This window comes from Apis florea, unplaced genomic scaffold (genome assembly GCF_048593485.1).
Source record: "Apis florea isolate Af1SG1 unplaced genomic scaffold, ASM4859348v1 contig_3496_pilon, whole genome shotgun sequence".
In the NCBI taxonomy this organism is placed as follows: Eukaryota; Metazoa; Arthropoda; class Insecta; order Hymenoptera; family Apidae; genus Apis; species Apis florea.
Genome location: NW_028256773.1, coordinates 669117 through 683881, shown reverse-complemented (window position 1 = coordinate 683881; position 14765 = coordinate 669117). Strand labels below are relative to the sequence as shown.

General features: G+C 24.7%; 1 protein-coding gene across 3 annotated transcripts; it reads right to left on the bottom strand.

Moving 5' to 3' along the window:
- Positions 1-507: 507 nt before the first annotated feature.
- On the bottom strand, positions 508-14291 carry Galk (N-acetylgalactosamine kinase). Of its 3 annotated transcripts, XR_004225632.2 has the most exons (12): positions 12924-13078; positions 12195-12350; positions 11837-12004; positions 9213-9420; positions 7072-7180; positions 6813-6970; positions 6214-6354; positions 5895-6009; positions 4089-4293; positions 2709-2979; positions 1795-2207; positions 508-1645 (listed from the first exon to the last, which is right to left on the bottom strand). XR_004225632.2 is itself a non-coding variant. In XM_031919136.2 (10 exons), exons 2-10 carry the CDS (start codon positions 12347-12349, stop codon positions 2814-2816), a joined length of 1425 nt encoding a protein of 474 aa, XP_031774996.2. In that variant the 5' UTR covers position 12350; positions 13793-14291; the 3' UTR covers positions 2628-2813. The 3 variants fall into 3 exon arrangements, 2 of the variants coding, with proteins under 2 accessions (XP_031774996.2, XP_031774997.2); XM_031919136.2 differs by lacking the exons at positions 508-1645; positions 1795-2207; positions 12924-13078 and adding an exon at positions 13793-14291 and having other exon boundaries at positions 2628-2979; XM_031919137.2 differs by lacking the exons at positions 508-1645; positions 1795-2207 and having other exon boundaries at positions 2628-2979.
- Between the last annotated feature and the right edge of the window lie 474 nt (positions 14292-14765).

Sequence of the window (14765 nt, the reverse complement as noted above, 5' to 3'; positions counted from 1 at the left end):
AACTCAAGAATTACTCTTGAGTTTGAAGAATTGTTTTTCTGGAATGTAGAAATTTTTCAAGCTCATAATTTTATCACAGTAGGGAGTGTATCCTAGGAAGATGTTATTCAAAGTAGAATGTTATTCAAAGAAACTTATATAGTAACAAATTATTTGTCACTATTGATTCAGATCAGACATTATTCAAGTAAATTTAAATTCAAACACATATATATATATATAATCTTTACTAATTTACATATATGATATATATACTTATAGATTACTATCATAAATACATTATTTATTGATCTCTTAATGGTAAATAGTAAATAAATAAATGAATCAAAATCATACTCAGAATTCAAGCATTAAAATTTATATGCTTGAACACCAAGCAAATTGATATTTGAAAAGATCAGAATCTGAAACTATAGTTAGAAATATTTATGAAATAATATAAAAAATATATAATAGAAAATAAAATATATATAAAATATAGAATATCACTATCTCGTGAAGACTTACATAATACTTATTATAATGAGAAGAGAAATATTCATCGGCAAATTAGTCATATAACTGTAACGTAAATAAATTTCTGGATTTCTCAGGAATTTAAACTTTCGACATCACGTATTTCCTCGGCTTACCAATTTTACCCTCTCTGTTAATACGTAACTTGTTTCACATGGTTTACCACAGTTTACAGGACTTGAGAAATTTCCTTGCCTAAGCTGATGTTCGTCCACCAGGAAGTTTTGGATCCGAGAACAAAGTGTATCGTCATTGCCTTATTTCAAAACGATGTCAAACTGAAACAAATTTCATTTTGTTCCACGGAGGATATACTACCGACAAGAAAATTAAATGCATTTAACAATGGAAATTGAAACAATAGTGGAGAAATGTCTTATTAAATTTATATTAAAACAGAATTAAAAGAGTCGGCTTATAACAAAAATAGATTTTGTATAACAAAACAAGTTTTAAGATTATATTTTGGATCTTTGAAATCCAGACCATTTGGATTTTTATGTTCCTAAAAATGTTGTTGCACATATTATATATATATATATCATACATTAAAATTTAAGCTAGTTATCTGAAATATTTTACGACCGTTGATGTTTAATGTGAAATTCATGAGTTATTTCATGCTTGATTGCAAAAGCAACATATTAAAGTAATGAAGAGAATTTGATAAGTTGAAAGTTAAATATAATTTGACTCTCTAAAATTGTAAATTCTGAATTATGTTTGAGACATATTCTTATATTAAATTAAAAATATAAGGATAAAAATAAATAAAACTAAATGTAAAAAGTTAAATAAAATTAATTAAGAATTAAATAACTAGAATTTCGTGAAAGAAAAAAATACAAATCAATCTTAAATTAAATTTGATCTTTCATTCCATATGGTAAGATTAAATCAATGAAGCAGTCAACCGATTCCAAAGGTGAAACGAGTTTTTCGGTGGCTGGTTGTTCTTTCTCTTATCGAGAAATTTATTAGCATAGACTGGTAGTAGAAAATCAATATCAATGTCGGATCTTAGACTGTCGAGTACGCTGACCTAACCCATGAAAAATGTTCTTATATATATATTTTTTTTTCAATTTTATTTTTTTTATATTCTTAAATATCTTCAAAGTTATTCCACCTAAGAAGAAAAAAGTCAATTTATAAATCATTAAATATTCCATGAAAAATTTAAATATTATTTAATGAAGAATATTTCTAAATTGATTTTATAAATTTTTAAGTTTAATAAATCATTTTAATAGGACGTTTTTTATTTTTAAAACAAACCATGTGTCATGAAGAAATTTGAACGAATGCGCAATTATTTACGCGTGATTTCTTTGCTCAATGCTCTTTTTTTATTATTTCCATGTCAATGATAGAATCCTCAAAATCACATACATAAGAAATCCCTTAAACGGATCTAGGTCGAATGGAAATTTTCCCTGACAAATTCCATTTATCCACCCCTTTATCCCTTCGAAATAAACTTTGATAATGTTCCAGAAACTGCTGACGTAGATTTCCCATTTGCTATGTAATTTCAATGTTGATTGTTAGTGATTATGTAACCTTTCAACTAGCGAGATCAGTTCTTAAAAATAGAGAAGCTTTTACAGAAGCCTATTAAATTCTTAATTTTCTCTCTCATTCATATCTTTTCTTACGTTATCACTCCAAATGCATTTCATTATAAGGAACTAGAAAAGAGAGTATAAAATTCTACAAAAAGAAATAATATATTATTTTAAAATTTATTTTTAAATTATTAAGAAAATTGGATTTATTCTTTAAAAATTTTAAGAACATTCGAATATTTAAATAATATTCGATTTATTTTATCATATTTATCATGTTATTTTTTAAAGTTTTTAAAGTTACAAAATAGCATGATATTATATATTTATCATAAAAATGTAGATTACGTTACATAAATTAATATATTAATACCATTAATCAATGAAAAATATATCATAAATCATAATACAAATAGCAAGTATTGCTCTCATAAAAAATAAATTTAAATATATAAAAAAAATATTTTGAATAATTTTATTACATATAATTTGTGTAATATTGTAGAAAAATTCTAACACTTACGTTTAACATTTACACATAAATTAATCGAATAGCCTCTTTATTAGAAATGATTTCAAATTCATTCCTTATATATATATTTATATACACATAATCATATGTACCATCTATATCATTATGTATAGATATTTAAGAGACCTTTTGATAAATTAATTGGTCGACAATTTATAAAATGCAAGAAGAAGGCAGGAAGCAGATGGAGAATAAAACTAGGTCATATAAATTGCAGCACCCTGGTTCGGTTCCGTTGGAAAAACCAGATCGTCGAGTTTGAATCCATCCTTTATCCCACATAGACTGAGTTCCTTTTTCAGTGTATCCACAAATTGAGAAACCTTGTCTTTCGTTATGATGGCCACTATGCAGCCACCCCATCTACGTAAAATGAAATCACACGAATATATTATTTCATTAATTTTGCCATGTATGTTGAAATTTATTCGATGAAACTGACGCTAAATATGAAATTGCAATATTACAATCACATGAAACATTAACAGGTGTGACGCTTTCAATAATGAATGATTTTATATATTGGAAACATTTTCATTAACATTAGAGTTTCCATAATGTTACATTAGCTCTTACTTGAGTTGCATGCTATCGTGTTATAAAAATAATTTCTTCGATAAATAACACTGGCAATTAAAACACACCCATGAATCGATCTGTTTTTCGAAGAAGATGTTACAATTTTTTTTCTATTTTTTAAATAAAGATACTGAAAAAAAATATTGAAAAAAACATTTGATGTAAAATATACACGAAAAAGAGTTTTTTTTTCATTCTGAGTAAAGAAGTAATCTTTTGAAATCATTTAAGATGCAATGAAATTCATTGAATTTTCATTATAAAACAATTAATCTTTTTGAATAGAATTCGAAGACTTAGATCCATTTTTTCTTATTAAATTATTTATTATTACTTTTAATTACGTGATATTTTTATTTCCATTAAAGAAATATGATAAAATTCTGACTTTATAAAAAAAGTTTATTATTAATAGAGTGATTAAAATATATCAAGAATTTAACAAAAAAAAATATATTTAGGAAAAGATAGAATTGATTATAGAATTGATTGGAAAGTGTTAGTTTCAAGATGATCAAAGAGACAGAAATAATTATATAAATATATATATTTATAATAAAGAAATAATTATATATAATAATTTATAATAAATAATCTGCAGATTCATAATTTTTTTAATTTACAATTATTTATCTAATTTTCAATCTATTTTATATGATTATATATATATATATCAGTAAAATGATAGAATCTATTTCTATTTAAATACACATTCTTAAATTGCAGAACATGAAACTTCAAGACATTTTTTTAAATTTCATTTTTATTCGCTTTGATCATCTGTCACGAATACGAATAAGATATATTATATTTATTCTTCTATACATATAAATTTAATTTACAATAGTGGACAACGTGACACGACTGCTATCCAAGTCCCGAGTTTCACTTACCCAGCTCCCGTGAGTCTTGCACCAAGAGCACCGCAAGCCATAGCTTTGTCAACGAGTAAATTGATACTAGGATGACTGCACTCGTATAGTTTGTGCATACTGGAATGGCTGTTAGACATCAAATTGCCTAGTTGTCTCAGCTTCTCCTCTTCCACAATTGCATTTTTCTCACTAATATGCTGGAATTCGAGCACTCTAGCCGCCTCTAAAATATATATGGAATTGTATGATCATTCAATCTATTGATATTTAATAAAAGTATTAATAATGAACACACTTGATGATAATATAAAAGATAATAGGAATAAAGTGATGAAGAATTGGATAGAGCACTTTGAATATAGATATAGAACTTTAAATTGCTAGATAGAAATCCGGAGTTCATCTTCTCATATTTTTTTCTTGCTTTTTCTAATAGGATATACATGCACATCTTCGTGTATATATCGTTTAAGGAAAATAGTAATATAGTTCTATTTAATAAAAGGGCAGAGAGATGGGTAACAGAACATTCTTGCTTATAAATTATGTATGCCCAAAATCTAAAGCTAATTTCATAGTCTGTGGATATTAACGCAAAACAGCATATTGAATAACATTGATATAAGATGTTAATATATTCGTAAGATACATTTGAAGAGCCAATTTTAAAAGCCAAAACAAACGTAAAAAATGTAATTGATATAAAATTGATATAAAATGCAATTTATATAATATAAATATTTTATTTATATAATTAATATAATATAAATATAATAGATATAATCAATTGAAAATTGCATTAAATGAAGTGAAACAGAGATAGAATGAGAGAGCTTTATCTTTGTCATATTATAGTGTTGCTTTGTTTTTGCTTTGCTTTATTTAATTTAAATTGCTTATAATTAGAATAATTTAATATATAAATTTTAATTTTTTATATATAAACTTTTTGTTTTAGTCTCTAGAATCAATTTTTAAAATTGTTCTATGAATATATTAATATTGTATAACACTGAGTGCAGACATTAATTATATTTCCATGAAACTGAATGTATGAAATTTAATTGTTTTAAGTAGTTCGCTGAAGACTGTTATTCGAGATTAATTATATAACATCTAATTAAACTTTCGCACGATTTTAATGGAAATTTTTGACAAGAAAGAAGCGTAATTCTTTTCAAATATCTATGTATATATCATATTAAGTGTGTTAAGATTCTTTATCATTTCGTATTTATTTACTGATATTCTAAAGGAAATTATCTCTTTACTAACAAAATCTAACAACAATCATTGAACAATATAATAAAAGTTAAGATAAAAAAATTTGAATGGAAGCTTTTGAAGAATTCTTGTCATTTTCTAAATCTATATTTCTAAGTCAATAAATTCTATAGCTTGAGTCGAGCATGATTGGTTGCGAACAAATGATTACAATCAAAAATTTATTACTTTATGAAGGAATGCATACGAATGATTGATATACGATCTTTTTTCTTTTAATTAGATTAAAAATTTTTTGATCAGATATAATGATAGAATAGTTTATTTTCAATATTTGTTCTTAGAGATTTCGCGAATTATTATCTGATATTAAAAATTTTCTCATGTACAATTTTTTTGATATTAGCATAATTTGTATAAATGAATTATTCTGTTCAAAAAAATGATTAAAACGAGAACATTTCTGAAAAAAATAATGCAATGCAAATAAATTTTATTAAAAATTTTTCTGAGAATTAATGTATGGAAAGTTTGCTAGAGATATAAGGAAAAAATAATTTATATGATTTGTGTTTCAATGTTTTCATAAATTATTATTACCTTGATATACATGGAGAGCACGTTGTTTCAATTTGAAAATTTGCGCATTGCTAAAAGTTTGTAATAATGATATTTCACGAAGTTTTTCATTCGTTGTGTCAAGGTTCTTGCTAATCTGAAAAAAATAAATATAGCTACTGATAATGAATTATGTCTTATCATGGATAAAATCATAGATAAACAAAAATCAATTGATACAATATCTTATATTTATAATACTCTTTTTCAACAATGGATATATTTTTTTTTCAATAATAGCATTCGAACAGTTATTATTCGATATTATATGCATCGACTGCATGTTACGTCAACTGCATACCTCGCTCAGGGTATATGGTTCTTCATGAAGGTCGGTTGTTATAACTGAAACCATTTCGTCTAAGCTCATATTAAGACTCTCTTGGATATCGATTAGTCTTTGTATATGTTGCCAAGGTTTATTTCTTTTCTTTGCTATCATCTATGAATAAATCAATTATTCTTAGAAAGAAGTCATGGTTTAAAAAGTATTAAAATATTATGAATTAATTTTTTGAAAATAAAATTATAGAGAAAACAAAAATTTTATAAATTTTTATCTACACGAGCATATTGTTTAATAATTGTAAAATATGATAAAAAAATCTCATTAATCTCTTTGAAGATACATTGAATAAATATTCAAATGTTCATGTTATTCAAAACCAACAAATAAATCAAATGCGTTTTCAAATCTACTTCTACAATTCCTTTACACTCTTTCATTATATTTTAACATCAAATATTATTCATTTTCTATATTTGATTCGCAAATAATAATATATCTCAATTTAATTATTCAATTTATTGTAAATATTTATATTCGTATACGAATTACTTTAGCAAGTAAATAATTCAATAAATAAATTTAAATTCATAATTATAAAGAATGCAGATTACCTGTGCAGCTAAGCGACATTCTGCAACTCTTAAATTATAATCTGTTGTGGAAGCTTTGTTATGACAAGCTTGGCTGTGCGCTATTACGAATACTGCGGTTTCCGGTAACATGACATCGGTACCACGCAAGGGGTTGAATTCGATTAGCATTGCAGAACCTTCATGAGTATTAACGAGCATCACCATAAACATATTCATATTCATATATTATATAATATGATTAAACTATCAATTGTTTCTTTTGAAAACGAAGAATTACCTGCTTTTCCAAGGAATGCGATCGCTTGATCCATTCCACCACCTTGGGTGCCAATATATCTTTCAGCGTTAGCACTAATGGTAGCCAATTCACGTTTTGATAATTGATACTGTAACAGAAACGATTTCATTGATTAGAAATTCCAGTTCAATCTAAATTTCATTGTCATTATTTTTCTTATTATAATATTTTTTTTTGTAATTCATTGTATTAAATATCTTTCAACTTTGGAAATATTTACTCTAAGAAAACTCGATAATTACAACAGAAAGATCTAGGAATGTGTCATCTAGAAAAGCAAATTTATTCCTTTTTAGCAGATTGAAATTTGCATGATAAATTGTTAAATATTTTTAAGTTAATAGTAATCTTTAAGTCAAATTTGAACAATTAAAAAATGTTAAAATAAGAAAAAAATAAATAGGAAAGTGAAAGTCACTTTATTTTTAATAATTATTTTGATATGGAGAGTTATAAGTTATAAGTTTATGAATAAATTTCTATTATTTCAATTTCATGAAATAAGGAATGAGTCGAAGATCTTGGGATATTGATAATCTTTCAATTTTCGAATGTCTGAAAAGAAAATAAAATTCTTTTATCAAATAAACTTTTTAAGCCTATTTTAAACAAATAATTTTTCTGAATTTTTATCGATATGATCAATATATATAATATAATACTTTTATTAAAATATAGATACGTTTGATTTCTCTTATCTATTATCAATTCAATATTATTATCAACTGATAATTTATTCTACTGACCAAATTCTCATTCACCAATATAATTCGCAATATTGCGTATCCGTATGTATGATGTTATTATGGATATATATAATGTATATATATATATATATAATGATGATATTATAGAATCAATTTTATAGCGTAAAGTTTCAATAGCCATATGTAAAGCAATCATAAACATATTTTATGCGATCGTGGAGGCGGAAGAGCGAGTAATGGATAAGAAAATATAAGAAATTCTTGGGACATTTCATTCGAAGATATTCGACGCATAATCTTGAAGACTAGCAAGCGCCACGAGATCGTGACTTCGTTGAAAGAGACATTAGGGACTAGAGAAGTTTTCTCATCGATCTTGTAGCCTTGAGATAGAAAAAGAGAGGAAAATAAAAGGGTAAAATGGAAGGGGAAGGAGAAGGAATGATGCTCCATCGTGGCGACGAGGGAAAAGAACGATGAGATTTTACTTATCTCCGGAGCAAAGGCGGTTCGAGAGATCTCTTTTTCCATTATTTCTCTACAAACGGAACTGTCCACAACAATGCGTCGAGATATGTATTGACATATATGTATGTGTGATTTAATCATAATGAAACAGCTATATCCAATTCATGATACTGATACCTCGTGCAGCTTGTTAATCACGTAGCTTTGCAAAATACGATTTCTTGGCTTCGAAGTAAACTCGGTATAAACTCAATATTCCTCATTTATTCGCCAAATATTCCTCGTTTCGAAGTCTTCTTCTGTTATTTTTTTTACAAACTACGATAAAAAATAATGATAATACTGTTTATTGATTGACTTTAATAGTAATAATACTGAAGAAATGTTTCGAAGTTTTTGAAATATTTGATTTAATTTTTAAGCAAAAAATGTTATAATTCGATTTTAGGATAGTTCAAATAAACTTGTTTAGATAAAAATTCTTAAAAAATAACATATAATCTCTGGCATGTTTTATCTATTGTAAAAACTTTTCTTGCCCGCAAGGAATACTATATACTTATTCGATGGAATAAACTTGAAGATATATCTTCGTCTTGAAAAATATATTTCTCAAAAATTTCTTTTCTTCTATCATTTCTTTTTCATTTCGAAACTTTCTTATATATTAATATGCTCTTCTCTGTAAAATTTCAATGAAATTTATTTCAATTTATATGAGTTACATACATACAACATACATTCTAATAATCTATTAATTTTTTAAATATTGTTTTAAATAATTCTTTATATTTTTAAAATTATTACAATTCAAAATATATTTAAATAAATAAAATCTGAATAATCCCAATAAAAATTATATAAATCTATTGAGATAAAATAATTTTTGTATAATAATAATCAATAAAAATATAGCAAATTTGAATATCTTTAAAGAGTATTTACCTGACTAGCGTGCACAATCAAAAGGACAGCGGCGGAAACTAGCGCGCTAGAACTCGAGAGTCCTGAATTAGGAGGAATGTTACCCCAAACTGCAGCCAAAATTCCCGAAGGTACACATTCCTCTGGGATCACTTCAAGAGCTCCTTTCACGCCGCAGAGAAAATATTTGTACCAGTCTGGACCGCTGTCGGCGTCTCCAATACAAACACTATGTAGAAAAACATGAAATTTATGTTTTTTTTCTGATTATATTATAATTTTATCTATTATTTATCTATTTCCATTTTTTGGGACGCAAAAAAAAGATTGCAAAATATAAAACATGGAAAATTTTTCTTGTTAATTAAATATTAAAAAAATTTATAATAAAAGATAGTGAAATATATTTTATGTTTCATTTTTTTAATAATATTTTATCTTAGCTATATTATTTTTATTTCTTTAATTCCCTGTTACTGCAAGATATTTTTCCATTATTTTTGCTGTTTCTTTTACATTACCTATATTTGTATGTAATCCGGCATGGATTTTATTTTAAAGATTTTTTTAAAAAAATGTTTGCAAATTTTACGGATTTTTGCATACATATATTCTTTTTGTTGCACGAAAACAAAAAGACCAACGAAATACCCAATGATAAACATGATATTTTTCTTTCTAGCATTATCTCCTTTTTATTTGCATTACGATGAAGTTCATTTTTCTTCTTTCGTTGAGCGGAGCGAGGTTATTATATGCGAAAGCTACTCCCGGTGCTCGACATCAACACGAAAAGATTAATCAGAGATTGTAACGTCGTTCACTTGCTTTTTTTTCCTAAATTTTATTAAATTTAAAATTTATATGATTAGATAAAGTTAGATATAGTTAATAAATTAAATATATTATTATATCGATAATAAAAATTAATAAAGATTAAATAAATAATACTAATATACGAAATAAATTTTTTTAATTTTTAATTTATAAACTTCATTTTATATAATTTAATATAAAAGACATATCTTTATAATAATTTTCATATATTATAAAATAAATTATAACCATTTATTAAGAAAATTGTATTTTTATAGAATTTATGAGAACTCATTAGATGTTCTCGAAGAATACAATTATTTCGTCTACAAAGAAATCCATCTCTGATGAGTCACAAAGACTTCTATTTGCTCAAATTTAGTCTTATATTTTTACCTGTAACATAAAGAATCAGTATCATAACTGGTAACAACTTACGTAATACATAGCGTCAGAAACTATTGTTCTGATGTTTTCAACCATCTTATGCAGGATTGTTTCAAATATTTTTTCTTCAATATTTATAAACGCAAACGTATTTCCATATCATTCACAATCATTCGCAAATTAAAATATTTTTTCTAAAGATTGATCGATTATAAAATCATTTTATTTAAAAGTTTTATATTTAATTAACTATTATTTTAAATATAACTAAAAAAACGAATTAAATATTTCATAAATTTATCATTTTTTTTCTATGATATAAAATGAGTTTACAAAATTTTATACGAATATTACTTTAGCCAATTTATTCTTATTTTTCTTTCATCGTTTAGTAATAATATTTGATATTTTATCAAATCAATTCGAGGCAAAATTAAATGGATTCCATGGATTAGTCGATGATCGATCCAATATAATAAATATAATAGTTATGATTATCCATTAAATTTTTCAATGGTAACAGGAATTTTCAATTGTTGACGGCTAAACTCGATGACCGTAATAAAATTACATGACCAGCTTTATCGTCTAACTTTTTATTTTATTGCTGCCTCTTTTAATCTGACACGACCACATCCAGCAGTGTCACGGTACTTTTCTGGCAAATTAGTTTCACGTCAGACATTTATTTTTGTCTTCGCGAGAAATGCACCGTGGAAATTTTTTACGATGAAATTGCATTTTGTACGGAATATTATATTATGACCATCCGAAATAATAATAGAATAAATATTCAGATGTAAAAATTTTAATTTGACTTTAAAACATATTTTAATTACATTAGAATATATTTTATCCTATAAAAAAATATTATTTCTATTAAAATATCAATAGATAATGATTAAAATTGGTTAAATCATCAATCAATTTTAGATTGGAATGAAATTTTATGAGAAGTATTCCATGTTCTATAATACTTATTATATATATATATATATATAATAAAATTGAAATTGAAATTCAATTTAAATTTATTTATGTAAAATTGTGCACTTTTTACGTATGCACATTAAGTTGAAAATTCAGCGAAAAAATTTCAATTTGTAATTTGAACTTAAATCGTATTTCTAGAATGTAGAATTTCTGGAATGTAGTACAATACTCTGATTATTCACACTCTTGAAAGTTCAGGATACACTTGTATTAAGTTTATCCTTCGTAATTGAATGCAATATTTCTTGTTACACTTTAAAGTAACTAGCTTGCATTAAATTAAAGTTGTTTAATTGCAAAAAATAAGAATGATAAGAAACTTATATCATTTATATTAAAAATATAAAATAAAATAAAGCTTTAAAACATTTTATAATACATAAATAATTTTTTTAATTGAAGCTTCTTTTTTTCTTTTTTTTTAAGTTCATAATTTTTTTTTTACTCACCTAATGTCTTTAAAATTGCAATGGAAATTTTTGTATTTTGAATCTAAATTAGTAAGATGAATGACGTTGTCGTTTGAGAGTGCTACAGCAATAAGTATATCTTGTTCAATAGCCATTGGACAAACAGCATATCCGCAATAATCGATGTGCTCACCAATTAAATTAACTCTGCGAACAGATGATTAAAATAACCGCAATTACTCGAAATGGAAGTTTAACAACATTGAAAACATTGTTTTTTTATAAATTATTTACAATATATCTACAATAGATTTTATTTTATCTTGACTAATATAATATAAAAAATTAATCATTACTATAAATTATTGTTATATTAATTATAAGAATAAAAAATTACCTTCCCGGAACTCTTACAAAAAACAAAGGTTTGATATTGTACGTTGATTGAAAATGATCAGCTAAAATATCCAGTCTCTTTAAGAGTTTTTCATTTGGTTGTAAAATGGGAACTCGTTCTTCTGGATTTAGAGTGCATTTTTCATTATCTGGCATTCTTGAAACAAATTCATAAAAGATTTTCTCAATATAAGTCATATAATCAAACATTGTAATTGTTATGAAATATTTTATTTTTCAAAGAAAAAACTTTTAATTCTTTCATTCGGAAGTAAAAAACATAATCGAGAAGTTGAAAAACAAATTACCTGAATAACTATAAAAATATAGGAACAACAAAAACCGTAGTTAAATGAATATCACTGTAAATAATAAGACTGTCGTCTCGGCTCACAAATTTTACCTCAAATTCTAATTTGAAATTTAATATAACTTATAGTTTGAAATAATTAAATTAATTATAAATTTAAAAAAATCTATAAATATTATTTTCGTCAAAAATGATTGATAGAATATTGAAATGATATTTTATTATCTGACATTTACGTGTTTTTTTATGATGTTTTGTAAATTTATCATGAAATATATATACAATTAATAATGTATAATGTATACTCAAAAAATTTATTCGTCTTATAAAAATTTTGATTAATATGCTATAAATAATATTATTTATGAAATAATTTTCCATTAAAATATTAAAACAAATTATTCAAATTATTTCATTTACCTAATTTCAACGTTTTCTTAATTGGATATGGTGTGGCACCAGCAATCGAAGAAATCTCGAAAGATACAGTTGCGAGAGCTCTAAGTGTTCGATACATTTGAACGTTCAATCGATAAATAACATATTACTACGCCGCAGTTAAATGATAAATTTAAAGCACATTATTAAGTCAATTTGCTTCGTATGTTTTGTATTATGTAACATTACAATATACATTTACATATCTATATTTTGTATCTATGAGAATAAAAATTAAAAGTTTCATAAAATTTTGATATTTCGTATAGGAATCAATGAATTATTGTCTTGATATATTTATCTTTTTAAACTAATTTGTATAATTATTATCTTTATATTTAGATAATTCTAAATGTATTCATTTGGATTATTTTTAATTAAAAGAAAATTGGTGAAATTTTTATTTAATAATTATTTGCAATTATTAACTAGATTGTCGAAATGAATCTTTTTAATTAATCTGTACTACCGATTTATCTTGTTTCTGAATTATAAGATGTTCATAATAGTTTCCATTTATTCTACGAAAGGCACCACTATACAGCGCGTTGATTGAAACATAAAACATTATAAAATAACGAATTATTCCATGCAAATATAGTATTATTATAATAATAACATAAAATATTATATATTAACTTAAAAAATGTCCAAAATATTTTTTTAATAATATATATAAAAAAAAATTCAGGAAATAAATACATCTATAGATATTATGCTTATGTGTTTGTAAACAAGATAATACCGGCCGTTGTTGTATCAGCTTTTCATGCAATGATGAAAGTAGATGGCAAAGCATTCTTATACGAGAATTTCGGATGAAAAAACAGAAAATAACAAGGCAGACCTACCTGTTATTGTATTGATAAATTTTAGATTTCAAAATGGCGATATGTCACGTTATCGTAGATGTTTAACCATAAACGTAGCACAAATGAATAATTTATGTACGAAATAAACCACAAAATAACGTTAGTGTACACGTGTACTGGAACACTCGTGATTACTATACTTGCTATACATTTAAAACTTATAACCAGTTATGCTTTTATCCTATGATAAGAATTGGAGAAACTGATAATATGAAACTCATCATTCGTAGATAACACTGTAACGTATTTCATAGCTTCCCATCTGTTCATCATGATGAAATATAATAACACATGTGAATAAAATGCGTTTTATTTTAAACTTCTGAAGTAAGATTTAATTATTATAATTTATTAATCTTTTTTTCTCGAATTAAAAAAATTTATAATTGTTATATCATAATTGTTAGTCCCAATATTTGTGCACAATTTAAAACTATGAAATCATAAATAATATAATTTAGATGTCCGAACAACAATTATGGCAAAAGTAAGAACTCATGAGATAAACGGAATACTGTCGGTATACGAATCACATCGATAAACTTAAATAACAAGTTAAGAAATTTATTTACAAGTTAAGAAATTTAAAGATAATTTTAATTTAAAAACATAACAATCATAATGGACGCTATATAAGTTCAAAAATACAAATTTAAATAAATAATGTAAATATATATTTTGATTTTTTATTTTATTTCTCATACTTCAATTAATTTACTCATTGAAAGAATTGTAAATATTCAATTCAAATAATATATATAATATATATAAGAATATTTATGAAGGAATGTTAAAGAAATCATTTTTAAAATCTGTTAACTTTACCAACTTTTGTGATTAAATTATATGTAATTCTTGCAGTCACCGTTCTAAGTTGTAGAGGGCATGCCAAACAGTTTGATTTTTGCGCCATCGGTATTTCAGAACATGAAATATAAAATTCCATTAATGA